The 27,724-nt window shown below is 56.8% G+C and overlaps 2 protein-coding genes across 3 annotated transcripts in view; both read right to left on the reverse strand.

Moving 5' to 3' along the window:
* Nucleotides 1-15,587, reverse strand: part of DNAH2 (dynein axonemal heavy chain 2) — an 88,365-nt gene extending 72,778 nt beyond the window's left edge. The window contains exons 1-5 of the mRNA XM_039231640.1: nt 15,566-15,587; nt 13,540-13,716; nt 10,104-10,165; nt 8,585-8,755; nt 440-668 (exon numbers count right to left, since the gene is read on the reverse strand). Coding sequence (XP_039087571.1) covers nt 440-668; nt 8,585-8,755; nt 10,104-10,165; nt 13,540-13,702 — 625 coding nt within the window. The 5' untranslated portion in view covers nt 13,703-13,716; nt 15,566-15,587. The remainder of the gene's footprint in view (nt 1-439; nt 669-8,584; nt 8,756-10,103; nt 10,166-13,539; nt 13,717-15,565) is intronic.
* Nucleotides 15,588-22,037: 6,450 nt separating this feature from the next.
* EFNB3 (ephrin B3) lies at nt 22,038-26,953 on the reverse strand. 2 transcript variants are annotated; one of them, XM_039231542.1, is made up of 5 exons: nt 26,784-26,953; nt 24,348-24,640; nt 24,070-24,162; nt 23,854-23,958; nt 22,038-22,570 (listed from the first exon to the last, which is right to left on the reverse strand). In XM_039231542.1, the coding sequence occupies exons 1-5, from the start codon at nt 26,903-26,905 to the stop codon at nt 22,278-22,280; spliced, it is 906 nt and encodes a 301-aa protein (XP_039087473.1). In that variant the 5' UTR covers nt 26,906-26,953; the 3' UTR covers nt 22,038-22,277. The 2 variants fall into 2 exon arrangements, with proteins under 2 accessions (XP_039087473.1, XP_039087472.1); XM_039231541.1 differs by lacking the exon at nt 22,038-22,570 and adding an exon at nt 22,613-23,417.
* Between the last annotated feature and the right edge of the window lie 771 nt (nt 26,954-27,724).

Raw genomic sequence — 27,724 nt, forward strand, 5'->3', positions numbered from 1 at the left:
TGTGGGGGAGCTCAGGAGAACAGGCGAAAGAAACTGTGACTCATAATTGATACCAAGAGGGAAACCTCATTGAGGCAAAATAAGAGACTGTCATAAAATAAGGTCAAAGATCTGTACCACCTCTTCAACACTCTCTTCCAGGATGCATGCACCTCCCCCAGGAACCCCATTCCACCTGCATTTGCCCTGACCCCACGTGTACTCTTGAAATATCTGACTCTATGCTTGAGCACATCTGGTCAAGCTTCGACACGGTATCTGTCCCGGAAGGAAAATTCTGCAGCCCGATCCACTCATTCAACAAACACAGAGAGACACAGGGTACCGGCTCCGTGCTGGGCTGCCGCAGGTCCTGGGGATGACTCTCCCACCCGCCTCGGTCGCTGTCCTGTCAGTGAGGCGTCAGAGGGAAACCAGGCACGCGAGGCGTTCTGCTCACCTGTCAGGCAGGCCAAGAATCTGTGCAGATGAGAAGCGAAATGATTGCGAATGCTTTCAGGCCACGTTGTGTTTGTGAAGATCTGAGGGGCAAAGACACCACTGAGCAGCCGAAGCAGGGCCGGGATGTAGGAGCCACGCACTGTCCCAAACTGCACGGTGGCCTCAAAGTTCTCTGGGGTGATGGGAACCGGCGCCTGGCGAATGAAGTAGACGATCTGGTTCTGCGTCTGCATGAAAGACAGTAGATCAGAGGTCGGCCTCCAGTCCCCAGCGTGGCGCCCAACAGAATCAGTCATGACGGCGTGGCTGAGTTCTCGGTCACATGCCCTTAGTGCATCCTGATTCATCTCCAAATGCAAGTGTCATGGGCGCTTCCTGTTTCTTTCAGGGGACATAACAGAGCCCATACCCAGAACCATGGGGAGGGAGTGCAGAGAGCATGACTTGAAGGTTGGCAGGGACTGCGTGTTCTGTCCAACTTCACTCTAGAACCCACTACAGTTGACTGGGACATATTAGATGCTCAATAAATGTTGGACGCATGGATAGAATGAAAGGGATAGATGAAGGAGGCACCTTTCGGTATATGGAAAGTGGGAAGGAGAAGGAATGGAAATAAGAGGCAATTGACCTGGGTTTTCCATTTCAGTTGCACAAACGTCTCCCCCGAATTTTCCATTTACCCCTGTTTTGTTACTGGTCAGTTTGTGTGGCTGCTGTTGTTGTCACATCCAGAAGTGTACAGGCGTCGCGTAGTTAAAACTTTTCAAAGGTAAAGTTTTTGACTTCTACGTGCTCAGAAGGGCCATCCGTCCCTAAGATCAGATTCCCCTTTCATGGGTGAGTGTGTTGCGCTGCTCTTTATAATTTAGTTAATTCCAAAAAATGAAAATAAAGCATAAAGAAGAAATTAATAATCATCCATCTTCCCAAAGCCCAGAATTTCAGTTTGGTATTTTGAGTCTATTTTTTTTTTTAAAGCTTAACACGATTATTTTTCTTAAAATGATCTACATAAGTGATACCATATGATTTCATGTGTAGTATGTGAGAAACAAAACAAGCGAAGTGGGGAAGAGAAAGAGAGACAAACTGAGAAACAGACCCCTGGGGTGTCTGGCTGACTCAGTTGGCTTTTGTGTGCTCTATTACAGGTGTCCGTGTGTTAAGATTAGTGAGTGTGTGGTAAACACTGGTGTGATTCTAGGACACGTGCGGGATGTCTCTGTGTGTTGTGTGGTGTGTATGAGTGAGAGTACATGTAACTCTTGATCTCGGGGTTGGGAGTTCGAGCCCCATGCTGGACGTAGAAAGTACTAAAACAGGGGCGCCTGGGTGGCTCAGTCAGTTAAGCGTCTGACTTCGGCTCAGGTCATGATCTCATGGTTCGTGGGTTTGAGCCCCGCGTCAGGCTCTGTGCTGACAGCTCAGAGCCTGGAGCCTGCTTCAAATTCTGTGTCTCCCTCTCTCTGCCCCTCCCCTGCTCACACTGTGTCTCTCTCTCTCTCAGAAATAAATAAAACATTAAAATTTTTTTTAAAAAGTACTAAAATAAGTAAACTTAAAAAAAGAAAAGAAACAGACTCTAACCTATAGGGAAGAAACTGATACTTTCCAGAAGGGAGGTGGGTGGGAAGATGGGTGTAACAGGTAACAGGAGTTAAGGAGAGCACTTGTGATGCCGAACATGCACAGGATGATTAAAATAAAAACTCTTTCTAAGGAGGGGGAGGAGCCCCTGACTGGTTCAGTCAATAGAGCATGTGACCCTTGGACCTGGGGTGGTGAGTTTGAGCCCCACATGGGGTATAGACATCACTTAAAAATATTTTTGAGGGGCCTGGGGGGCTCAGTCAGTTAAGCGTCCAGCTCTTGATTTTGGCTCAGGTCATGATCTCAAGGTTCATGGGACTGAGCCCCGCGTTGGGCTCTGCGCTGACAGTGATGAACCTGCTTGGGATTCTCACTCTCCCTCTCTTTGTCTGCCCCTCCCCCCCCCGCCCCTTCAAAATAAATAAACATTAAATAAACAAAGAAATAAAATCTTTTGGGGCACCTGGGTCGCTGTCAATATCAAGAGTTGGACGCTTAACCGACTGAGCCACCCAGGCGCCCCTGGGTATTAGTTTTTATTTAAATGAATTGAAAGTTCCTAGACTGTCTATTCCTGAGTTCTTTATTTGGTTCATTTTCTTTTTTCTTTTCTAAAGATTGTTATGTTTAAGTAACCTCTATACCCAACGTGGGGCTCAAACCCATGATCAAGCAGGAGTCGCACGTTCCACTGAGCAAGCCGGCCAGGAGCCCCTATTTGCTTCATTTCTTAATGGCATAAATTTCCACTGAGGACGTTATTTGTTTGTTTGTTTTTAAAGTTGGGTTCTTCCGGGGCGCCTGGGTGGCTTAGTCGGTTGAGCGTCCGACTTTCGCTTAGGTCATGATCTCGCGGTTCATGGGTTCGAGCCCCGCGTCGGGCTCTGTGCTGACTGCCAGCTCAGAGCCTGGAGCCTGTTTCAGCCTGTGACTCCCTCTCTCTCTGACCCTCCCCTGCTCACGCTGTCTCTCTCTCTCTCTCCTAAAAATAAATAAAAAACATTAAAAAAATTTAAAAAAAAAAAAATAAAAAATAAAGTTGGGTTCTTCCAAGATTGAAAATGACTACCTATTCGTTGCCATTGTATTTGGCCATCTCGGCTGGGAATAATAGACTTGGGGTGCACTGTCCTTCAGGGAGAACTCTGAGCCTGTTCTTCCTGGTGACCAGAGAAGGCGGCAACCAGCCTGATTTTTCCTCATGGCAGACTGTTAGTTTTGTTGGCAAGAGCTAAGCCATTTTTTCCCTAAATTTTTGTTTTTTAAATAATTCCGACCCATAGAGAAATCACAAGAAAAGTGCAATGAACAGCGTACCCTTCATCTGGATTCATTCATTGTTAACATTTTGTCCTGATTGTGCTTGTGGGCACTCTCTGGCCCTCCCCTCGCCGCTGAGCCACCTGAGATTAGCCCTAGGCATCAGGCTACGGCAGCCTTAAATATTTTAGCATTTAGCTCCGAGGAAGGGTATTCTCCAACGTGTGCAACCTCATAATGATCACTCAGAAAACTAAACTTCATATAATACTTGATATAACACACAAGCCACATTCAGTTTTCCCCAGTGATCCAGATAATGTCACGTACAGCTGTTCTTTGCCACCCAGGATCCAATACGGGATCACACACAGCCATGTCTCCTCAGTGTCCTTCAATTCCACACGGTTGTCTGGTCTGTGAGCACAAGTCGGGAAAGGGGAGCGAGCGAGCGAGCGAGCGAGCGAGAGAGAGAGAGGGAGAGAGAACCAGGCAGGCTCCGCGCCACCAGCACAGAGCCCAGTGTGGGGCTCAGCCTCCTGAACCACGAGACCACGACCTGAGCCAAAGTCAGACCCCTAACCGACTGAGCCATCTGAGGGCCCCCCAGTCTTTTTCTTTCTTCCACGGCATTGATCTTTCTAACAGTCCAGGCCAGTCGTTTTCCAAAATGTCCCTTAACTTGGATTTGTCTGATTGTTTCCTCATTATTAGATGCAGGTTAAATCTTCTTGGTGGGGACGTCAATACTGCTACCTTCTCGGCAGGCAAAGTTCCCAAAGAATTAAGTTCCTTGGAGCTCAGTGGCTTACCTACGATGTGTGTTGGCCTTAAACGCTGTGTAACAAATTCTGTGATCTTGCGGTTTGTGAGTTCGAGCCCCGCGTCAGGCTCTGTGCTGACAGCCTGGAGCCTGGAACCTGGAACCTGCTTCGGATTCTGTGTCTCCCTCTCTCTCTGTCCCTCCCCCAATCATGCTCTGTCTCTCAAAATAATAAATAAATGTTAAAAGAAGATAATGTAACAGGCTGCTGTGTTCATTTCCTAAAATCTTCGGCCTCCCTTTTATCGCTCTCATGCTCCATCATTTCAGCTCCCAGCTTTTTAAAACTCGAATGCCTGCTCTCGTTAGGTTGTACTAGAACACGAGGGTGTTGTGAGGAATTCCCTTCTGCACAGCTCGTTTCCTCTGTGTCTGTTCCCCCTGGAGGAATACGCCGGAGGTTGCCACGCAATTTCTTTCCACTTTCTACCTGCGTGGGCAGCTTCCCGTCCTTTCTGCTCCGACAGACTGTGGGCGACTCCTTGATATCCTGCTGGGAGGCCCCATTACTTTGCCGCCTCCAAGGGGAAGGGAATGGAGTGGGAATTTTACATTTTATTCCCTCTTCGCAGCCTGAGAGAATTGCAGGAGGGGAGCGGTGGGTGGCTGAGGCTAATTTCTTCCTTTCCAGATTCTGTTACATGAGCTGAGGGTCCCATCTGGCCGGGGGCCCGGCATTCCTCTGGGAAGAACAGTTTCCGTAACTTCGTGCCTAGACCTCTCATTGGTTCCCAACCTTATAAAGTTTCTTAGATTAGATGATGCTTCTTCCTTCTTTGCACTTGGGTGGGGGTTTTTTTCCTGGTTTTACTTTTTGCTCTTTTTGTCAAAAGTAATAATTGTTAAAAATTTAATGTTTACTATCTTTGAAGGAGGGAGAGACAGAGCACGAGCAGGGGAAGAGCAGAGAGAGAGGGAGACACAGAATCGGAAGCAGGCTCCAGGCTCTGAGCTGTCAGCACAGAGCCCGACACGGGGCTCAGACTCACAAACTGTGAGATTGTGACCTGAGCCAAAGTCAGATGCTTAACCGACTAAGCCACCCAGGCGCCCCAAGAGTATTAATTCTTTAAGGAAGTTCAGTTGGCCATCTTAACCCAGAAGCATACAACTAAGTCTGTAGTCTTATCTAGAACGTATTTCAGCATACCAAATAAATGGTCTCCTCTTCATTGAGGCATAATGACAAATAAAAAGGTGTATATTTAGGGCGTACACCTGATGCTTTGCTATATGTATGTGTTGTGAAATGATCGCCGCAATCGAATTAATATACCCATTATCTCGCTAGGTACCATTTTTTCTTTTTTTTCTCATGTGCGTGCGTGTGTGTGTGTGTGTGTGTGTGTGGCGAGAACACTTAAAATGCACCCTCTTAGCAAATTGCAGGTGTACCACACGTGGTAACTATGGTTACCATGCCGTCTAATAGATCTCCAAAACCATTCACCTTGCATAGATGAAACCAAACCCTCTTCCCTCCAGTTTTATTGAGATATAAAGGACCTACACACTGTTTAACACGTACAACATGATTTGATATATGGAAAGTGATTACCGCACTAAGTTTAGCTAATATCCATCACCTCACACAGTTAACAATGTCTTCCACCTTGTCTTGAGAACTTTTAAGATCTACTCCCTTAGCAACTTTTGAATACACAATGTTGCTAACTATAGTCACGACGTAGTACATTATTTTGCCAGAACTTATTTATCTTAAAACTGGAGGTTTGTACCTTTTGACCACCTTCAACCGTTTTCCCCACCTCCCACCCCCTCACTCTAGCAATCACCAATCTGTTCTGTCTCAATGAGTTTGGGGTTCCCCCCTCAGATTCCACATATGAGTGAGCTCATACAGTATTTATCTTTCTCTGCCTTATTTCGCATAATGCCCTCAAGTTCCATCCAGGTTACTGCAAATGGCAAGATTTTTTTCTTTCTTTCTTTCTTTCTTTCAACTTTTTAAAGGTTTATTTATTTATTTTGAGAGAAAGCAGGCGTGAGAGGAGGAGTGGCAGAGAGAAAGAGAGAGAAAGAATGAGAATCAGAGGCAATCTCCATGCACTGTCAGTGTGGAACCCAATGTGGGGCTGTTTCACGAACCATGAGATCATGACCTGAGCTGAAATCAAGAGTCCCCCACTTAACCAACCGAGCCCGCAAGGCCGCCCCGGGATTCTTTTTTGTCTTACTGCAGAATGATATTCCATCGTGTTTCTATGGAAGTTTCCTCATCCATTCATCCATCGGTGGACACCGAGGCTGCTCCCATGGCTTGGCCTTTGTAAATAATGCTGCAATGAACATGGCGTACTGATATCTTGAGATTGTGATTTCATTTCCTTGGATGGACACCCAGAACTGGATTGCCAGATTATACTTCTATTTTTAATTTTTTGAGGAACGTCCGTACCATTTCCCAGAGGGGCTGCACCAACTTACATTCCCAACAGCGCAAGAGGGTTTCCCCTTCGGCACGTCTTTGTCAACATTTGTTATGTCTTAAGAGTCTATTTGATGATGGCCATTCTGGCAGGTATGAGGTAATATCTGAGACGTCGCTGCGATTTCCATATGCATTTCTCCCATTAGGGATATGAAGGCACCTTTTCAAATACCTGTTGGCCATTTGTAGGTCTTTGGAACAATGTCTCTTCGATCCCTCTGGCAGTTTGTTCTTTTTGCTCTTGAGTTATAGCTCTTTATATAGTTTGGATATTAATCTCTTATCAGATATATGATGTGCACATGTTTTCTCCCAGCCCTTAGGTTTGCCTTTTCATTTTGTTGATGGAAGAAACTTTGCAGTGCAGAAGCTTTTGGATTTGATGTAGTTCCACGTGTGTATTTTTGCTTTGTGGGCTTTGCTTTTGATGGCAGAAACTTTGTGCTTTCTGACCAACATCTGCCCGTTTCCCCCTCCCCTACAGCTGATTAGATTTTTAATGAAAAACTTTGTTTTACATACTTCCCAATTCTGTTCACCAAATGATCTGTTCTTTCCCACAGATTTTAAATGCAATTTTTAGAGAAAATGCTTACATATATGCATCCGTACTTGGTGTCTTTAATGCTGCATATCAGTGTATGTTCTTGCCCCAGTACAGCTCTGTGCTAATTACTACACATTTTTGTATTCGCAGCTCTCCTTCGTTACTTCCCTTCTTCATGAATTTTCATGCACATTTCTGGATGTATATATATGCGCTAGTGTTTATTTATTTTTGAGAGAGAGACAGAGCGTGAGCAGGAGAGGGGCAGAGAGAGGGAGACACAGAATCCAAAGCAGGCTCCAAGCTCTGAGCTGTCAGCACAGAGACCAACGCGGGACAAGAACCCATGAACCACGAGATCGTGACCTGAGCTGAAGTTGGAAGCTTAACTGACCAAGTCGCCCAGGCGCCCCGACTGGATATATTTTTAAATCTTTACATAAGGGATTTAGGGGCTTTGGCACTGTGATGGAGTTGCATCAAATTTTTTTTTTTTTTTTTAGATGCAGTGATGTTTATAATACAGATATGGTTATTCAATCAAATCTTCTTTCATGGCCAGCAACAAACTTGCTTTCTTTCCTATAAATCCTACACGTTTCTTGCAAACTTTTCTTCTTTTTGCGAGAGAGATCTTTTTTATTTTCCACGATATTTTATAGCTGCCTGTCGCTGCTGTACAGGAAAAAACCGCAGGCTGTTTTGGTTTTTGTTTGATCTGGAACATTTCCCAAACTTTGTCAGCGCACAGGGTCACGTTCATCTTCATTATCATTACCGTGTTGTATGTGCACGGCCAATAAAAGCAAAGCAAGGGCCTTTCTCTTTTCCAAAGCTTTATTTCAAAGACGTCAAACATACAGAAGACGTACAAGAGGTTTACGACAATGACCGACACACCCACTGCCCAGATTCCCCCGCAGACGTTCCACCCTCCGCCGTCTTTTAACCGTCTCCCTTCCCGGGCCTCACCCTTCGCCGCCGTGTCCTCCACAGCACTGAGGGTGCTCTCTCTCTAACCCGTGAAGGCTGCACGGTCCCTCCAGCACCGCACACGAGCCCCCGCGAGCTGACCCCGGCCGCCTTCCCAGGATCGCCTCCTACAGCTCTTTTCTTTGCAGCTGGCACAGCTCCACCAGACTCGATGACCCTACTTACCTTCTTCTCCACTCAGATGTCACCTCTGTCACCGGCCTTGCCGGCGTCCCGCTGGCTATACCGTCCCCATAATGTTCCTAGGAAGCCCGGCCCTAACGTACCGTGAATACGCTTCATACGTCTGTCTTCAACACCAGACCACGAGATCTGACCACGCCAAACCCTGCCTCGCGCCTCTGTGTCCTGCTGCCGAGCGGACGCCGCGAGGCCCGGCACACCTTGGGCACCGGAGGTGAGCCTGGGTGGGGGGGGACGCGAACCCTCGGCGCCCTGGCAGAAGGCCTCGGGGCCCGGGAGAGCCAGCACCCACCTGCACGGGCATGCCCAGGTCCAGCTTCAGCCCCGCGCAGGGGTCCACGAAGATGGTGAGGACGGGCTCCGAAGGGTCCTGGGCGAAGCGCTCCAGGGCGGCGTCGTGCTCTGCTGTCCATTCAGCGGCCGCCAGGCCCGTCAGCATGGCCCGGGACAGGAAAAGGGGCTTCTACGGAAGGGGGGCGGAGGGCCGAGGCGGGTACAGTTGTCAGGAGGGGTCCCTTCCCCCTTTCGCAAGCGCACGCGGGGCCACGGGTGTGAGGAGAGACGCCTGACGGCCCGGGGTGGTGGAGGGAAGGCTGCGGGTGCGCGGGGCGACAGGCTGGAAGCCGCTGGAGAACCCGGACAGGGAGACTCCCTTGCGTCTATGCGTGAAGCTAGAGCAGAGCCCAGAGGGGCCGCGGGCCTTGACCTCCCGAGACGCCTCGCCCGGCCCTGCTCGACCGCGGGGTGAAACGAAATCATGGGACCCTGTCGAACGTGCGCCAAAGGCAGCAACGGGGCAGCAAGACGACGCGCTGGATAAGGACGACGGTGCAGCCTGCCCGGGACACCGACGGAAACAGGGCGTCAAGGCGCCCGCGCAGCTCAGCCGGCCCAGCTCATCGTCTTACGGTTCGTGGGTTCGAGCCCCGAGTGGGCTCCACCCTGTCTCTGTCTCTCCCTCTTTCTCTGCCCCTCCTGCGCATGCATTCTCTGTCTGTCTCTCTCTCTAAATAAATAAACTTTATTTTTTTTTAATTTTTTTTTTAATTTTTATTTCTAGGAGAGAGAAGAGAGAGACAGCGTGAGGAGGGGAGGGTCAGAGAGAGACGGAGTCACAGACTCTGAAACAGGCTCTAGGCTCTGAGCTGGCAGTCAGCACAGAGCCCGACGCGGGGCTCGAACCCACGAACCGCGAGATCATGACCTAAGCGAAAGTCGGACGCTTAACCGACTAAGCCAGCCAGGCGCCCCAAAATAAATAAACTTTAAAAACAGCAACTGGCAGAGGCGCCCGGGTGGGTCAGTCCAACTTCGGCTCAGGGCATGATCTCACGGTCCGTGGGTTCAGGCCCCGCGTCGGGCTCTGTGCTGACAGCTCAGAGCCTGGAGCCTGTTTCGGATTCTGTGTCTCCCTCTCTCTCTGACCCTCCTCTGCTCCCGCTCTGTCTGTCTGTCTGTCTCTCTCTCTCTGATCCTCCCCCACTTACCCTCTGTCTCTCTCTCAATGAATAAATACTAAAAAAAATAAATAAAAATTTTAAAAATAAATGAAAAAAGGTGGAGAGACAAGAAGGGAAGGCGCAGAGCCCTGACCCTGGTGCGAAGCCCTCCTCTCCTGGAGGGGTGGGGGGCACGGAGAGCTTCGCCCAGCACTCAGCGAGCTGCATCTGTGGCAAGCAGGCTCCCGGCGGAGAGTGAGCGGAAGCAAGCAACACACGGAAGAAGCCTCCTCGGCCGCCATTTTGCAGCTAGGCCTCTGACTGACTAGTTCCTGGGGAGGGAGACTGGTCCCCGGGACACCCCTGACTTACCACATCCGCCTCGGGCTCCGGTAGTTCTTCTCTCTCTGCCTTGGGCTCCTCTGACACTGGCTCTGGGAAGAATAAAAATTCAGAAACGAAAGCGTTCATCAAACACAGCGTCACCTTAGGGCCCAGGAGCCCCACCCCCAGGTGTGTCCCCAGGAGAACTGGAAGCAGGGACCCGGAACGGACCCTCGCACGGCCATGCTCGCAGCAGCGCTACCCGCAACAGCCAAAAGGTGGGAACGACTCAAGTTGACCGGAAACAAAGAGTGGCCGGATAAACAAAACTACGGTGGAATATCGTTCAGCGATAAAGAAGGATCGGAGCTGGGGCGCCTGGGTGGCTCAGTCTGTTGAGCGTCTGTCCGACTCGTGCTCTTGGCTCAGGTCATGAGCTCATGTTCATGAGATCAAGCCCCGCGTCAGGCTCTGCGCTTACAGCACGGAGCCTGCTTGGGATTGTCTCTCTCTCCCTCTCTGCCCCTCCCCCGCTCACACAAGTGTGCTCTCTCGCGCTCGCGCTCTCTCTCTCTGTCTCAAAAATAAATAAATAAACATTAAAAGAAAACAGGGAATGGAGGTCAGCCATAATGCCACACCACAGACAAACCTCAGAAATGAGGTCGGGTGAAAGAAGCCAGTCACAAAAGACCACATACTATATGAATACATTTACGTGAAATGTCGAAAGCAGGCAAATCCATACAGAGAGAAAGTGGATTAGCGGTTATCAGGATCTGTGGGGCAAGGGGAATGGGAGTGGCTGCTAAAAAACTAGGGTCTTGGGGCGCCTGGGTGGCTCCGCTGGTTAAGCATACGACTCTTGGTCTCGGCTCAGGTGTCACAGTCTGTGAGTTAGAGCCCTGAATTGGGTTCTGCACTGACGCTGCAGAGTCTGCTTGGGATTCTCTCTCCCTCTCTTTCTGCCCTCCCCGCTCTTTCTCTCAAAATAAATAAACTTCAAAAAAATTTTTTTAATTAAAAATAAAACACTAGGGTCTGATGCAATTAGAAGTAAAGAAATTGGTCATCTGATGCCAATTTGTCAAGGTGCTCGAAGTAGCTTCCTCTGGGGGTGGCGAGCAGCATGCAAATGCTCCAAAATTAGATAGTGGTGATGTTGAAGGAGTTTTGTGAATATACCCAAAATCACTGAATTGTGCTTTAAAGGGATGAATGGGTGGCTCAGTTGGTTAAGCATCCAACTTTGGCTCAGGTCATGATCTCATGGCTTATGAGTTCAAGCCCTGCGTCGGGCTCTGAGCTGAGAGCTGAGAGCTTGGAGCCTGCTTCGGATTCTGCCTCTGTCTCTCTCTGTCCTCCCCCACTAGCGCTCTCTTTCTATAAAAAAAAAAAATAATAAAACATTAAAAAATGGTGGTTCAGTAGGTTAAGCGTCCAACTTCAGCTCAGGTCATGATCTCACAGTTCATGAGTTTGAGGCCTGCATCGGGCTCTGCGCTGACAGCTCAGACCCTGGAGCTGCTTCGGATTCTGTGTCTTCCTCTCTCTCTGCCCCTCCCCAGCTCACACTCTCTCTCTCTTTCTCTCAAAAATAAACATTAACAAAAAATATTTAAAGCATAAAAAAAATCAAATAAATAAATAAATACAATTACAAACTTGGGGGCACCTGGGTGGCTCAGTGGGTTAAGCACCCAACTCTTGATTTCAGCTCAGATCACAATCTCATGGTCCTGGGATCGAGTACCAGGTCAGGCTCCAAGCTCAGCTTGGGATTCATTCCCTCTCTCCTTCTCTCCCTGCCCCTTCCTTGGTTGCGCGTGCGCGCGCGCGCGCGCGCGCACACACACACACACACACACACACACACACAAGCACTCTCCCAAAATAAACAAATGAACAAACCAATAAATAAATTGCGGAGATGGGTTTATAAACCTGTCCTCGGTTTCTTTATGGGAACTGAGAAAGCTTAAGGAAGCAGAGGCTCAGTACAGACCCCCGAGGGGTGTTTGCCCCCTTACCCCCTTCACCCCGGGTTTCAGGCCCCCCTTTGTCCCTGCGCTAACAAAACACCACAGACTGGGGGGCCTGTAAACAGCAGAAACCTCTCTCACATTTCTGGAAGCTGCAGTCCTGGACCAGGATGCAGCCCGGTCACCGAGAGCCTTCCTCTGGGTCGCAGACCTCTCGCCGCGTCCTCACAGGGAGGACTTGGGCAAGAGATCTCTCCGGACCATCCATGATGGTCCCACCCTCCGGATCTGATGGGCGCTCCTCCCAAAGGCCCCACCCACTAACACCTCGTCGCATTAGGATCTCAACATATGAATGGGGGAAGGGAGGGGACGCAAACATTCCGACCCGAGGCGGGCCCAGCCCTCTCCAGCGGGACAGACCTAACCCCTCCACCCCCCCCAGCTCCAGAGAGTACAGGTGGGTGTCAGGGATGCTGTGGAGGTCCCCAGGTCCTCTGAACCGCTGCTGGGCCATCTGGAAAGCTCCCTGTCCAGCGACAAAAAGGCTTAGAGCTAAAGGAGTCCTAGATTCTCTGGATTGGATGGCCAAGGCCTTCGCTGAGCACCTCCTTCCCTCCTCACACTGGGGGAGGCTCCGAGTCGAACACCTCCTGCCCCCTCTCCCCCAGTCCAGGTGCCCAGCCTCCAGGGCCCAGTTCCATTTTTACTGCTTCCAGGAGAACTCAGAACAAAACATTCTGCGTGTTTCTAACCTCTGGATGCTGGGTACCCCGCGTACCCTGGACCTCTCTCCCACGCCTGTGCTTAACCACTGCTGGCATGAAAGGGGGGTTTTCTATTTCTGTCCCTCCTGACAGGCTGCTTGCGGAATAAAGAAGCCCCGTGGGGAAATGTAGGGGGGTCTATACTTAGTTCACAGCGCTACCCACTGCGACCAGAGCTCGAAGGCATGGCCCAGTGACAGTGACAGTTACAGGAAACCTCCCAACGCACAGGAGAGGGGTCCCTGAGGTCAAAGCCACAGGAGGTGGCCCCTTTGAACTCTGCTCCCTCAATCTAGACACCAGGCTTCTTTTTGTGTTGTGTGGCCCTGAACCTGACCCTCCTGAGTCTACCAAGGCTCTGCCAAAATGAAGGCAGAGACACAAGGGCCTTAAACAGATGGGAGAAAGCGGCTGCTCAGGCTGAGTCTCCATGGTGATGGGCTTAATGGAAGAAAAACATGATTTGTTTTGCCACCCAGGGTGAAGATGGGAAAAGGGAGGAGATCAAACCGTCTTTGGTGTGTTCCGAGCCACCTGGGGGAAGAGGCCACGAGAAAGGACTGGCTAGTGAGCTCCAGGTCCACTGGGTGGGGGGGGGGGGGGGAGTAGTGTGAGGACACCCCAGAGAAAGGGGCCCAGCATCAGGCCTGACCTTCTGCTCGACCCCCCGCAGCCCTCAGACCCGCTTTAAAATGAAACATTCTGCCTTCAAGCTCTTCCGGGGCAAGTACCCACCAAACTCCTCCTCGAGGGGCTCGGGCTCGGGCTCGGGATCCAGCTCGGGAGTCGGAGAGTCAGGCCTCGAGGCGGCGTCAGCCTGGGCGGCCCTCCGGCGGGCACCGCGGCCAACGTTCAACTGGGCACTCAATCTCTGCTTCCTCTCCGCTCTGCTGGCCATGGTGGGGGCGACACCTGTGGACACACGGGCAGCCTGGACCCACCTCCTCAGACCCCCCCACCCCCGGTACATGAAGTCCCTTTGGAATTCACAAACTCAGACCCCCTCCCAAAATCATACTTGAATCTGGGGGTGCCGCCACCCTGCTCCATCAGCCCCTAGGCCTCACTCCTTTCCTTAGATTTAGGAACCTTCTCTCTCTGCCCAGAAGTGTGAGAACGTAAGAAAAGACCAAGGTAGCCCAGGCGTGGTCACACACATCCTCAGCCACGTTACCCCTCAGGGCCTTGGGTCGGGAGAAGGCCGAGGGGGGCTGTCCCCAACTTCCCCGTCCCTTGTCATGGTACCAAGTCACTGGAGCAAGCCAAGATGGTTTTCCTACGTACCTCCTTTCTTCCCACGTTATCCCCTGTAAAGGGAAAATTCTCATCCTACCCACGCTAAAACGTGCCACCCCCTTAAGCAAAGAAACACAGTATTTGCGGGACACCTGGGTGGGTCAGTGGGTTAAGCGTCCAACTCAGGTCATGATCTCATGGTTCGTGAGTTCAAGCCCCACGTGGGACTTTGTGCTAACAGCGTGGAGCCTGCTTGAGATTCTCTGTCTCCCTCTCTCTCTCTCTGCCGCTCCCTTGCTCACGCTCTCTCTCTTAAAATATATAAAGTTAAAGAAAAAGAGAAGCAGTATTTGCAACATATCTCTTTAGATTTTAATTGCTGGGGGGTAGGAACCTTGTTCACTGTTTTGTGGTACCGGAAAGGTCTCTTAGCATAGTTGGCTGAGTAACCCTGTTACTCAAGGTTACACAACGAAGCCCAATGTCATTTGAGTCCCTAAGGCCCTGAGAACAGACTGGGAAGGAGAAAAGTCACCCAACGCGCAATTTCAGATGGGGTTGGGGAGGTGGAGAAGGAAAGGGCCAGGGGGGAGGGGGGCGGGGAAGCAGGAGCTGCTAGGTGTGCTCGTGCTTGCAGCAGTCCAGGGGCACCGTGTGATTGGCTCCAGCCCGACAGCCACCTGTGGCTCTCCTCCCTCGTCCCCACAGGCTGCCACAGGCATTGATCACCGGTTATGAGTTTCAGACAGGAAGGATGCGTTACTTTGCTCCAAGGAGCAGCGTTCTATTAGGCCGCCGCGTCGATAAAACCACCTGCAGCCGCGCCAGGGGTCTCCAGAGAAGCCTCAGCTGCTGGAGCCCGCGGCCTGGCTGGGAGCACCCTCCCCAGGGGCTCGCCCCCAGATCCGCCAGGCCAGGCCCCAGGAGGGACCGCTGCGGCAGCCTGGGGACTCGCGCCGCGCCTTCACTCCGGAAGGACACAGGGGACCAGGGCACCGGCCTGGTCCTCAAACTGGTTGCCTATCTGCAAACCTGCCCTTGCAGGGGCGTCCTCACCCCGCAGTCACAACTGCCCCCGCTGCTCAGTCTCAACCCCAGCCGCCCCTTCTCCCCTCCCGTCCTCTGCCCCCACAACTGCCCCTCCCCTCCCCCATTACTGCCCCCTCCCCAACTGCCCCTCCGCTTCCCCATTACTCCCCCTGCACAACTGCCCCTCCCCACCCTCTGCTTCCACAACTGCCCCTCCCCTCCCCCATTACTGCCCCCTCCACAACTACCTCTCCCCACCCTCTGCCTCCACAACTGCCCTCCCCCTCAACTGCCCCTCCCCTCCCCCATTACTCCCCCTCCACAACTGCCCCCTCCCCTCCCCCACAACTGCCCTCTCTCCACTCCCCGCCTGCCCCTTTTCCTCACCCCACTGCCCCTTCTCCCCCGACATGGCCGCCCTCCCCTCCCCCACAGCTGCCCCTTCTCCTCGAAGCTTCCCCCGTGTCCCCTCCTCCCCTCCGCCCCCGACACACACCTCACTACGCCGACCCCGTCTTCCCTAGGCCGACCGGCCGGCCGCTCGGACTGGGAAGTTGCCCCGCGAGGCCCGCTCCCGCCTGCGCCTGCACGCGTCGCCAAGGCAACCGCGGGCGGAGAGGGGCGGGCGGAGAGGGGCGAGCGGCCGGGCGCGTGCCCGCGAGCCCGGCCTCCCCGGCGCAGGCGCAGGGCAGCCCCGCTCCGCCGCCCGGCCGCCCTCTTCGGCCCGCGTGCGCCCCGGGGGGACCGCGGGCCAGAGGGCCGACGAGAGCCACCGAGGCCCGCAGGCCGGGGGCGGCGGGGTCCGGCCCGAGGACGGGCTGGGAGGGTTGAGGCTGAGGCCGTGAGCCGCCGTCCCGCGGGGCGGCGAAAGCGCCGGGGGAGCCCCCGCGGCCGACCCCGCGCCCGGCTCTGCGGGCGCGCTCCCGAGCGCGTCCAGCAGGTGGCGCCCGGCGTCCCGCCTGCGGGGCTCGTGGACGCTCTAGAAGGCGCTCCAGGATTTCGAGGCAGCCGTGGCTGCAGCTGGGTCCGGGGGAAAAACCGGGGCTGGAGCACCCCTGCCCTCCCGCTGGTTTCCCTCGGCTGAGCTCGGACTGGGGTCTCGGAGCGCCTGGCGGCGCGGGGCGGGGGAGGGCCGGGAAGAACGGAACTGGAGTCTCCGGGACCTGAGGATCGGCTCTGGGAAGCGTCGCCCGTTTTGGGGGGAACGGGAGGCGGGGACTCCCTGGGGAAGGTGACCGGGCCGGGGAGGGGCTCGGCTTTCCGTGAGAACAAAGGCTGAGTCCTGGGGAAGCCAGAGAAGAGGGGTGTGCCCTGGGTGGGGGCAGACCTCAGCTGGTGCTAGGGGGCGCTGCGGGCCGGGGCGGCGCAGGGGGCGCCTGCAAGCCCGGGCCCTACCTGCGGCGCCAGAAGCTGGAGGGAGGCCTCAGAGATGGGGGGGGGGGAGTCTGAAGCAGAGGGAGGGGGAGGCACCCTCCCTGCTTCCATCAATAGTGCCTAATTAAGACAAAGCCCGCAGCGAGCCCACTGATTACATTTCCATGAGGAGCTAAATTGATGACATTTTCTTTGCCGGATGAGGGGGGGGGGGCGAAGCTGGGACCTCAGTTCCCCCCTCTGGTTGCCATTCACACCGGACAGGTCTCATTCTGCCAGTCCGCAGCTCCAAGGCCGTCTCGGGTAGTCCTGAAGGGCCCTTGGGTTAATCCACACCCAAGCCTGAGCTTGCCATCCCACCTACCCTAATCTCCCGCTCTGATAGCCGGTGGCCTGGGCACTCCCCGCATCTGCTATCCTCCAGGTAGCTTCCTGGGCTGTGCCGGCCCCGGTGCCCAGGCCCGAGTCCTATTGCTGAAGGCAAGGATCGAAGTTGTGAGGGGTCCTGCCACACCCCCAGCACAGCACAGGGCTAAGTGGGTGATCCATCCCCCTAACCAAAGAGGCAGCGGGTGGCAGAGAGAGGTAACTGACGTGATTGGCCAGATCCCCCAAGGAAAAATCCCAAAGGAGTGAAGATTTGTGGGGAGGCGTGGGGTGGGGAGTGCTACAGTCAGGGCTCATGGCTCCCCCGGGAAAGGAACACAGCGTAGAGCCCCCATTTTTTTCTGACTCCCTCCCCAACCTTGGCTGTACCTAGGGATCCCAGCCCCCTCCATTATGCTAAATAGGTAATCAAACATCTCGCTTTGCTAATTACTGCTCAATCCGATTAAACGCTGCCGAGGTTCATCAACAGAGGTGGAGGTAGGGGAGAGGGATGAAGGGGAGCCAACCACAGCTGTGATGGGGGCCTCGTCCCCGGGGGTACGGAGGGGACAGTTGAGGCACGTGGCCAGGGTACCAAGCGTCAGTGCCTCCCAAAGGAAAGGGACCGGAGAGTTGTGCCCCCAAGACCCCAACTCTCGGCGCGTCCCCCAGCCTCAGCCAGGCCTTCCCCTCCTCCCAGACCGTCATTAACCTCAGAACCCAGGCATCCGGCCGGGCCGTTCCCACAGCTACACACACCCCCGTCCCGGATTTAATAAGTTCTGTTCTCTCACTGTCAATATTTGATGTCTCAGAGCCATCTCCACGGAGAGAGGGGGACTCTTCCCTTGCTTCCCCCCTACCTTGGCCGTCCTTTGCCCACCCCGGGCTCTTTGTGCCCCCAACCTTCTCTAACTAGCTGCCTTAATGAAATGATATTAAAGTTCAGCAACTCCAAAAGAATGGTTGTTATGGTGAAGACAGCGGGCAGGACGCCTGGGTCCCCGAGGGGAGCAAGGGCTGCGGATGGGGAGAGGGAGCCGCAGGCTAAGGTCTAGAGGCCTCAGCCCCCCGTGGGGAGCAGCGGATTTGGGGTGAGCCGGGCGCCAGACCTCTGGATCTTGGCGGGAAGTAGGGAATGGGGGCCGGGGGCGCTGGGAGACGGTGGGAGGCGAGGGCTTTCAGGGAGTCAGGGTCTCGGCCTGTCGTCCAGAGCATCCGTCAGGGATAGAGAGCCCAGCCTGGGGGGACGGGGCCTGTCTGCCAGCGGCCTCCTGCTGACTGTGCCCTGGGCCGGTCCCGTGAGAACCAGAGTGGATTTCTCTTCAGCCCTGACTCATCCCTCTTCCCCCCCTTGTCCCCCAGCAGACCCCCACAGGTGATTTGTAGCTGATGCCCTCACAATGCTAGGGGCCAGGAGAGACTCGTTCCGGGACGCGAAGGGCTGAGAGCTTCCAGAAGAGGGGAGGGCAGGGGCCAAGAGATGGGAAGCCAAGCGCCACCCCCACCATCCCCCACCCAGCCCCATCTCACTCCCCTGGGGACCCTGGCCCAGCCCCAGTCCCCTTGGGGTGGTGAGAATACTAGCACATTTGGCTGGGGCTGATTGATGAGGGAGGAGGCAGCGGCCGGGCACCGAGGCGGCTGCTGTTTGCTGAGCACACAGATTCCTCTCCACTCACCCACCAGCTGCCGCCCCCGAGGCTGCCCAGTCTCACCACCAGCACCGGGGCCGGCGGGGAGCTGATGCCTGAGCTTCTGAGAGCAACCGGGAGGAAGAGGGAGAACCAGGACCCCAGAAGTTTCCATCCGCCATGGGAATCAGGGGTCCCTGGGACCCGGTCCCCTAAAAATTCGTTTCAGGACACCCACCTTCCCTGCCACCTTTCTGAGATCTCTCCCCCTGGCCAGTTTTTGCTCATCTTCAGGCTTCCCCCCCCACCCGCTCAACTCTCTGAGCCTGTTCCAGCCAGCAGCATTTCTCCCAGCTGCTTACAGATCTTGAAACTTCCCCTGGGGTGGGGGTGGGGGGCGCCCCATGTTCGCGATTCCCCATATAGCCCCTTAGGAGGCTCCATTTTTCATTCTAACTGAAATTCCACTTAGGATGTCAGCCATTCCCCATCAGAAATTCCCACCGCAGCCCTTTCCTTAAAAGCCCCAACATAAACCACACACACACACACACACACACACACACACACACACACACACACACCCCTCAACCTAATTTACATCCTGCGAAGTGTGAGCCTCTGTCTGTAGCCCCCAGGACAGTCTCTGCTTCTGGGAACAGGGGTGGGGGCAGCTTTACAATCCACGGGTGTCCAAGCCCCCGGAAAAGCTCAGACATCACCCTTACCCTCCCAGAGCTTAAAATCAAACGGAGAAAAACACACCTGACGCCCAAGAAACAAAACGGGGGTAAAAAGGCACCCCGAATGAGACCAACTTCCTTCGTGTGGATTCTAGACCCTAAGTGACTGGCTCCCCGCCAGGCTGAGGCTGGGGAAGGACACGACACATCTGGATTGTGGATGTTCCCAAACATGCCAAGAGGTCACCTCTATGCTTTGCACTTGCTGTTCCCTCCGCCGGGTGTGCCCTTCCCACCGTGCATGCCTCCCGCCCCCCCATCACCCAAGGTCTGACTCAAATGTCCCCTCTTCAGAGGGACCTTCCTGACCTCCTAAAGCGTCTGCCCGGGACTCTCTATCCCTGTCACTGTTTTGTTTATACCACACTTGTCACTGCCCGAAATGCGACTCCGTTGTTCCCCACCGGCATGTGGACTCTGTGAAAGCGGGGACTTTATTTACTCTGTAGTCTCAGTGCCTGAACTGGTGCCTGGGACAAAATAGGCAGTTTTCGTGATGCTGGGTGGAGGAGTGAATGAAAAACCAAAAATGAATGTGGTCCCCTCCCTCTCGGCTTTCAGTGGTTATCACCGGGGAGTGCGTTTGCGTATTTGTACCCGGAAAGAGAACAGGACGGCATGTGTCGTTCTGGGTGGCAGTCGCCAGTGCTTTCAGATCGCTCGAAAATACACAAGTGGCCCCGCGCGGGGCAGGCTGCAGGTCCTTACTGGGGGTGCGTGCAGGGGGAGAGTCCACGGACGCCCACGCCCCGAGGGGGTGTACCTCGGGCTGTTGTGCCGAATGAGCTGTGCCTCTCCCCAGCTGTGCATCTGTCCCCAGGTGTCTTCCTGTCGCTCAGCGTGTTCTGGTGTCTGGGCTGCTCCGGCAGAGGTGTTTGTCACAATTTAGCCCCACTTCTCTTTCCTCTCGTCTCTCCGCCTGTATCTCTAGATGTGTGTGTTGGGGGGGGGGGTTCTCCCTCGGCTCCCTTGCCCCCTCACACACACAGCCCTGCCTCAGTGTCGGACCCCTCCCTTTCTCACTGGGCCCTGTTGCTGGGCTCTGAGTTGCCATAGTGACGGTTGCCAAGTCCCTGAGGCTGATAGCCAGCGATGGGGCTGCCGGCTCCATCCACGCGGGAGGCTGAGGGGGGCTTTGTGTGGGGAAGGGGATGTTGCCATGACCACCGACCCCCACTAAGGGGCAGGGACCAGCCCTTCCGCCCCCCTCAGGCCTCCCCACCTCGGGCTTCTCCAGTGTGGGGCTCCGAGGACAGGAGTACATTCCAGACGGTCCAGCACCTGGCCTCCGTTTTCTACTCCCCGCCCGGAACACTGCGCCTCCCGGGACCCAGGCACCCTGCTCAGACGGGGGAGGGGCAGGGGTCCCAGTGGACAGACCCCTTGACCTCCAGGCAGATGGGAGACAGCGGGAGGGGCACCTAAAGTCAGGGGAGGGGCGGGCAGGGCAGAGGTTGTGACCCCTGCAGACAGGCTGCGGTGATGCTCCTGACAGGCTGCTTTTGTGGCTGGAGAATGGGCCGGGTCTAGGGGGCTGGGTACCAGGGGATTTTAGGGGAGAAGAGCCCGGGTGATGGGTGCGCAGGGAGCCAGGGGGCGGGCAGCCTGACGCCTGGGTCCCTGCGTCTTGTGTCACCCGCCGCTTCTCCCCACACTAGTCCCCAACAGCAAAACTCCCCAAGTCACAGGTGCCTTGGGCAGGGGGGCGGGGATTTGAACCCGTGAACATGTTTCTGACCGCGACTCGCCTGGTCTCCGGGGCTTTGGGGCGCGTCCACATATGTCCCCGTTGGATGTACCGGCAACTCGCTCCTGCCTGGGCTCCTCTCTCCCTCCCCTGGAGGTGACTGCCTGCCTCCCGTGGCCTTCTCACCCCACCCCTTCCCCATGTGCTGCCCCCCTCCCCACCTCCAGCTGTCTCCCTACCCTTCCCCTTGGCTGGCGTCGTGAGACCCAGCTCTCGGTTTGAAAGCCAGCGCCCACGGCCAGTTCTCTGTTCCGACTCCCACCCAGTCAGTCTCCAGTCTCCTTGTCAACTTTTGAAGTTTTTTATTCTTTTTTATTCTTTTTTTTTCTTTTTTTGGTTTTTGTTGTTCAAATTTCCCTTTTACAGTAAAACTATCGAGGTGACGGCCATACCCCGCCACCTCCCCCATGGCAATGTCAACTTCCTGTTCTCTGGGAAGGAGCGATCCGAAAAATCAGGAAGGAGCTGGGAACTACTACGGCACCAGAGAGATGACGTGACCTCTGGCGGACAAAGCAACCATCTTGGCTGGTGATTAAGGTGGCCGACTCGGTGCCCGAGGGCAGCTCTGGTCTAATGAAATCGAGCTGGGAGGAAACTGAGGCCCGTGGTGCACTAGAGGGCAGGAAATAGTACACGCTGGTCACTATGGAAACAGTTGCTAGGGACCACGGTCGGTCGGCCAGACCAGTCAGTAGGCCACCATTTTGGTCACTAAGAAGGGAGCCGTGTGGAGTTGCAAAGGACTAGAGAGTGAGAGGGTGTCCTGCACAAGACAGCCCTCTGGGTTACTGGGGACGACACGTGGGTTCTGGGGACAGTCCAGTTGATTAACAGAGTTCTACTGGGGTAGGGAAAAGGGCAGAAGAACAAGACAAGTTGGGCCTGCCACCACCAATGGCAGTCACCTTCACTGTCCTAAAAGCAGCACAGTGAACAGGGAAGGGAGACCCCGGGGAAGCAGAATCCTCCTCAGTCCACCCTACCTTCTCACAGTCAGTGAGTTCCAGCTTCCTCCTCAAACAGGAAGTTCTTCCTGACCCCCCCCCCCACTTCTCCACAGAGTCAGAACCAGCCCCCTCCCCCCACCGCGCCCCCCAGACTAAGCCACACTTGGAGTTCCAGCCAGACCACTTCCTCTTTCAGAAGTGCTACTTCCTGTCCTGGACGAAGGCACTTCCAGTTTCCGCCGCGCCGCTTCTGCCACTGCGTGTCTGGAGCAAGTCACTTCCTGTCCCGAGTGGCCCATTCAGCACCAGGCCAAAGCCACGTGTGTCCCGACCGGGTCAGATCTTGCTAAGGGCCACTGACAAAACACGACACTTCTTCTCATGGCGGCTGTCATGACCCAACCGCCCCAACGGGGCCGGGGGCCGGACGTGGAGGCCCGGGGGCCAGGGCCGAGAAGGAGGCCCCGCGGCCCAAGCCCCGACAGCTGGGGTGGAGTGCCACAGCCTTCCCGGTTAGGGCCCCCACTTTTGGCACACCGAGGGGAGGGCTGGTGAGAGAGGTCAGAGGAGGGAGCCGAGGGCGCGGACGCGGACATCCCCCCCACCCGGGAGATGGGAGAGGATCAGAAGCCGAGAGGGTAAAAGGAGGCATAGGGAGGGGGGCGCTAGGGAAGAGGAAGAGACCTAGAGACGGAAGAGACAGAGAGAATAAGAGAGAGAGGAGACAAGAAGAGAAAAACAGTGAGAGGCAGAAAGGAAGAGACGCCAACAAAAGACAGACCGTTCCCGCCCCGAGCTCTCGGCGGGTCAGGGGCACGGGGTGGCCGGGTCGCGGGCAGGAGAGGAGGCTGCGTCCCTGCCCCCTCCCCAAGGAAAGAGGACCCAGGAGCACAGAGACGGGGAGGGGGCACACGTGGCCAACCGAGGGCAGGAGTCTTAAGGAGTCCTAAGAGTGGAGAAGAGGGGGACAGGGTGACAACAGCCAGGAGCACAGGACCTGGGGGGCGGGGGGGGGGGGCAGAGGGGCCGAGGAGACGCCAGAGGCGGCCCTCCGACCGTGACCTAAACCGGAGGAGCACCCGAGAAGGGCTGGATCCAGGAGAGCCGGGTAGGAGAAGCCCTCATACCTTGTAGTAGATGTTAGGAGGGCTCTGGGGGGGCCCATCCTGCACGATGTACACAGGGTGCCCATAGTCGCCACTCACCTTCTCATAGTGGGGACAGAACGGGGGGTCTGCAGCCCCTCCTCCCCGTAGAGCTATCCCTAGCTCCCCAGGCTCGGCCTCCCGGGGTCCCATCACAGCGCCACCCCCCAGGCCCAGAGACCCTCCCCTCCCGAAGGAGCCGGGCCCAGGGTGGCGACTCTCCGAAGGCTTGGCCCGCCGTCTCCGCCAACACATGGCACCCCCAGCCCCTGCCACGCCCAGCAACAGCAGCGCCAGCCCCCCCGCGGCCCCGGCCACCGCGGGCATGCTGGGAGGGGGCAGGGGGCCTTCAGCACCCCGGGAGGTTGCATTGCTGGTGGGGTCACCTGGCAGGGAAGGGGTGAAGGAGGAAAGAGGGGGAGGGGCTGAAGGAACCACCTGGGGATCCGGACACCCAGCCTCGGGGGTCCCCGCGGGCTTCCCCGGCAGCGCCTGAGCCCCCTGGGGACCCCACCTCCCCGGCCCCCCCACCCCCACTCAGGATCCAGGTGTGTCCAGCCCTTCAGCTGGGTGCCCAGCAGTCTCCCCCCACGTCTCTGGCAGCACTGATTGAAGCACCGGCTTGGCTAATTACTTCTAATTGAGTCTTTTCCTCACTTGGCTTCCACTCCCCTCCCACCCTGTCTCCTGTTTCCTGTACCACCCCCCCCCAAAACTGAAGCCGGAGGGAGAGGGTGAAGGCAGGGCAGCTGGGGTCTGAGAGCAGAGGCGGCGGAGGCGGGGGGGAGGGGGGAGGCAGGACGCTGGAGCCCGGGTTCCTACCTGGCGTGCTCTCCTTCCCAGGCTCCAGGCTGTGCGCTGCCCCCCGGTCTCTCTCCACGGGCACCTCAGACGCAGGCTTTCTGGGGGCAGCCCCTCCTCGGGGACCTGGAGACGAGGAAGACCCAAAAGGGGGCTGAGACAGCAGCGCCCGGACGGCGACGGGGCCGCCCCCACCTCCCTCGGCGCCTAGGGGGTGTGCCCCGGCCCCCCACTCACTCTGTCCTACTCGGAGGAGCACCTTCATGCCCCGGGTGAGGCACACGCCGCCCTGCAAGCTCTCCAGGCCTTCCCGGGTCCCGTCCGACGTGGCTGCGAGAGAGGAGCCAGGCGGGGAAGCTGGCACGCCAGAGTCGAGCCCCTCTTCCGGCCCCAGTCCCTGGCCCTGACTCCACCCCGGGGGCATCAGGGCGCTCTCTCGGCTCCTCCTCTGCCCCTCAGTCTGGGGGGGGGGCGGGGGGGGCGCCCCGAGGACCCCGCCCTCCGCCCAGCAGTACCGATGATGTAGTAATCGTGCTGCGAGCGGAACTCGTGACCCCACAGGTTAGGGCTGTATTCCTGGAACTTGATGGTGAAGCGGAGATCCAGGTCCGGCCGGTCACAGGTGAGGAGCAGGTTTGGGGCAGGGGGGGCCTCACAGCGCCGGCCCTGGGCACCCCCTACCAGGTACAGCTTGTAGAACTCATAATTAGGAGAGGAGTGGGGGCCAGGAGGCCGGGCCCGGGGGCAGAGCAGGTCAAGCCGGTCCCCGATCTGAGGGTAGAGCACGTAACCACCCTCGGCCTGGAACCTGTCAGGAGGAGGTTCAAGGTGGACCAGGGGAGGGGTTAGAGGTCTGGCCACCAGAGCTTTGCCTCCCTCACCCCACATCCCTGCAGGCCAGCCTTCGTCTGAGTGCAAAGTCTGTTCCGACAGGGCGGGCACCGAGGGCTGGGGAGCAGCGGGAAGCCAGGCGCAGAAATCTCCAGGCCCTCGGTGCCCAAATGCACTCTCCAGCCCGCCCTCACCACATGCACACTGCCATCTCTCCTCCATCACTAGCCCCGTTGCCATGGCAACAGGATGCCAGTTACCAAGGAGCTGGCCTCTCTGGAACCACACAGCCCACCCATCCCAGGTGATTTCACGATTCCACGGCAGTCAACCACCACGGGGGGCAGGGCCTCCCCTCCCCCAGGCCACCACTGAATGTGAGGGATTTCAGGGCAAGGGAGGAGCTGGGGGGCGGAGGCGGGGGTGGCGCGGAATCCGGACCAGCGTCCCAAGTCAGCCGGGCGATGCGACAGGAGTTAAGTGCCTGGCCTGGCCATGGCCTTACATGAGGCTAACGGGAACCATGGTCTGGGGGCCAGCTGTCCCAGACACCCCCCTGCCCAGTACCCCTCCTCCCCCAGGTCTCGGACTTCCTAGGGAAAGTGTCTTATTGCTCTGGAACTCAGGGAGTTGACTTTTCTAACCACAGCCTAGAGCCCACATCGCCCTCAGCCCCAGGCCCACTGGCCCAGCACCGCCCCTTGCAACGCCTGTGACCCCTTCCTGTGCGTCAATGGCCACGGGGTCTCAGAGCTGGGTCCTCCGGGGACCCCTGCAAAGTATCTCCCCAGACGCCCAAATGACCCACGCCTTCCCCCGCAACATCCCAAAGAGTCCCCCAAACACCATACCCCCCCTTACCCCCCCCTTTCCTCAACCCTATCAGAATAAGCCTAACTTCCTCAGGCTGCACCTGATTCTCCAACTGCAGCTGGGGGTTGGTGGGTAGGAGGAAAGACGTTTGAGTTTCTACCCAAAGACACACAGCAGGGAGGGAGGGAGGGAGGCTGGGAAGTCAAGAGAAGACAAACAGTAATTCTAGTTCTCCTCTAATGAGCATGTAATGTGTTCAAACACCTTACCTCTAATCCTCATAAAAGGTGTAAGGATGGAGGCTAAAACCCAGAAAGGTTAAGTGGCATGCCCAAGGCCACGCAGCGGAAAGCAGCAGAGCTCGGATTAAGACCCAGGATCCTATGGGCTCTGAAGCCCACCCCCTTCCTCCTTCCCGTGGCCTCACTTGGGCTCCCCAGGGAGGTAGGAAGTTTTCAAAACACAGAACTCTTTTGCTAAGGGGGAGCGGGATCTGCATGGAGGCCAGGGTCCTAGATGACCTCCCAGGTCTTACCCTGTGTGATCTGAAGCGTCATGTGACCCTTGGCCTTTTTTTTCAGAGCAAAGCAAGCATGCCAGGGACCAGAGGGGTCTGATGGAAGAGTTTGCAACACAGATGGGGGAGGGGGGGGGCCAAGGAGTCCTCAGGACTCCAGATACAAGAGAGAAAGAAGGAGGCTTTAGGGGGCTCCAGGCTTCTTTCAGGAAAAAAAAAAAAAAGTCTCCAAGCCAGGAAGGCAGGAATATCTTCTGGTTTGGGAACTCGAAGAGTCAGGAGACAGATGGTGTGGACAGAGTCAGGAAGCCTTGGGTGAGCTGTCCCCGGAGCCCCCAAACTGAGCCCCCTTCCGTCGGGTCGCCAGTCCCTCCTGGGGAGGGAGGCACCCTGCCCTTCCCCTGCGCGCTCAGCCGCACCTACTCGGCGGCTCTCGGGAGAGCTGACATTAACCAGGCTCCCTCCAAGCCCAGCCCCCGACAGGACACAAGTCTTTCACAAACCCAAATAACCACTTCACCACCCTCCCGGCGGCTACCCGTGAACTTTCCGATCCTTGCCCCCTGTGAGGTCTCTCCAACTCCCGACACACGGTGATCGCCACCCACATCCAGCCGCGTCTGTTCGCTCCCAAGATCACCTCCGTCTCTTACCCATCAGCTCGAATCAGAGCACTAACAGCCTCCCTCCAGCCTCCTCCCAGCTCGGAGAAGCCAGCCCCCCGCGCCCCCGAAGCCTCCCTACTCCCTGCCCGAAGGGTGTGGGGTCTCCCCAGCCCGGGGCCACTCACCTCTTATTCGCCGAATTCCAATAGACAGGCTCCAGGCTGAGCCCAGACACCAGCCCCAAAACGCCGAGCAGCAGCAGGGCCCCGACTCGCACGCCCCCCGGCCCAGAACGGGGGGTCCCCATGACCCCGCCAAGGCCTGTGGGGGGCGGGGCACCAACTCCCCCAAAGTCGCTCACCCTCCTGCGGTGACCGACCGCCTCGGCTGCCCCGGCGATGCGGCCCCGACCACCCCGGTGGCGGCCGCCCCCCGCGCCCACGCGGACCCGCTTCCTGCTCTGCCCGCGCCCCTGCCGCGGAGCGCTCAGCCCGCTAGAGCCCTTCCCGGGGCCGCCTGCAGGCGCCCTACGCCCCCGGCCCACGCTCCAGCGCCCCGGGATCGGAGAGCCGGCCTAAGTGGGGGACTGGGGCAGCCGGGGGCCGGGCGGGGGCGGCATGGGGCGCCGCACGCGGGAGCGCGGGAGGGGCGCGCGCCGGAGCCCCAGCCTCGCCGGGATTGAGGGCAGCGGGCTAAGGGAGGAAACCAGTCCCGAGCCCAGGAGGGGGGAGTTAAAGGAGTGGCGGGGAGGGGGAGAGGCTGGCGGAGGGAAAAGCCGGAGCTGGAGCGCGCGGCGGAGCGGGCGGCGGAGCCCGCAGCCCACGCCCCCCACGCCGCCCTCACCTCGCGCACCTCCCGCCCGCCCCGCCGCCCCGCCCCAGCCGCCCGCGCGGCCCCCCGCGCCCCCTTTGTCCCCGCCGCGGCCCCCCCGCCGGCCCCCGGGCCGCCCGAGCGCCTGGAACCTTCCGCTCTCGGATCCAGAAAGGCCCTCGCCCTCGCCACCCGGAGGAGCCCGGCCCCCGAGGCTCCCGCCGCCGCCGCCTCCTCCCCCAGCCCGGAGCGCCGCCGCGGCTCCCCGGCAGGTCTGGAGAGAATAGTAATAACCTTGAAGCCTCCGCACTTTGCG

Source organism: Hyaena hyaena, unplaced genomic scaffold, assembly GCF_003009895.1.
Source record: "Hyaena hyaena isolate Hyena2069 unplaced genomic scaffold, ASM300989v1 scaffold_58, whole genome shotgun sequence".
Lineage (NCBI taxonomy): Eukaryota > Metazoa > Chordata > Mammalia > Carnivora > Hyaenidae > Hyaena > Hyaena hyaena.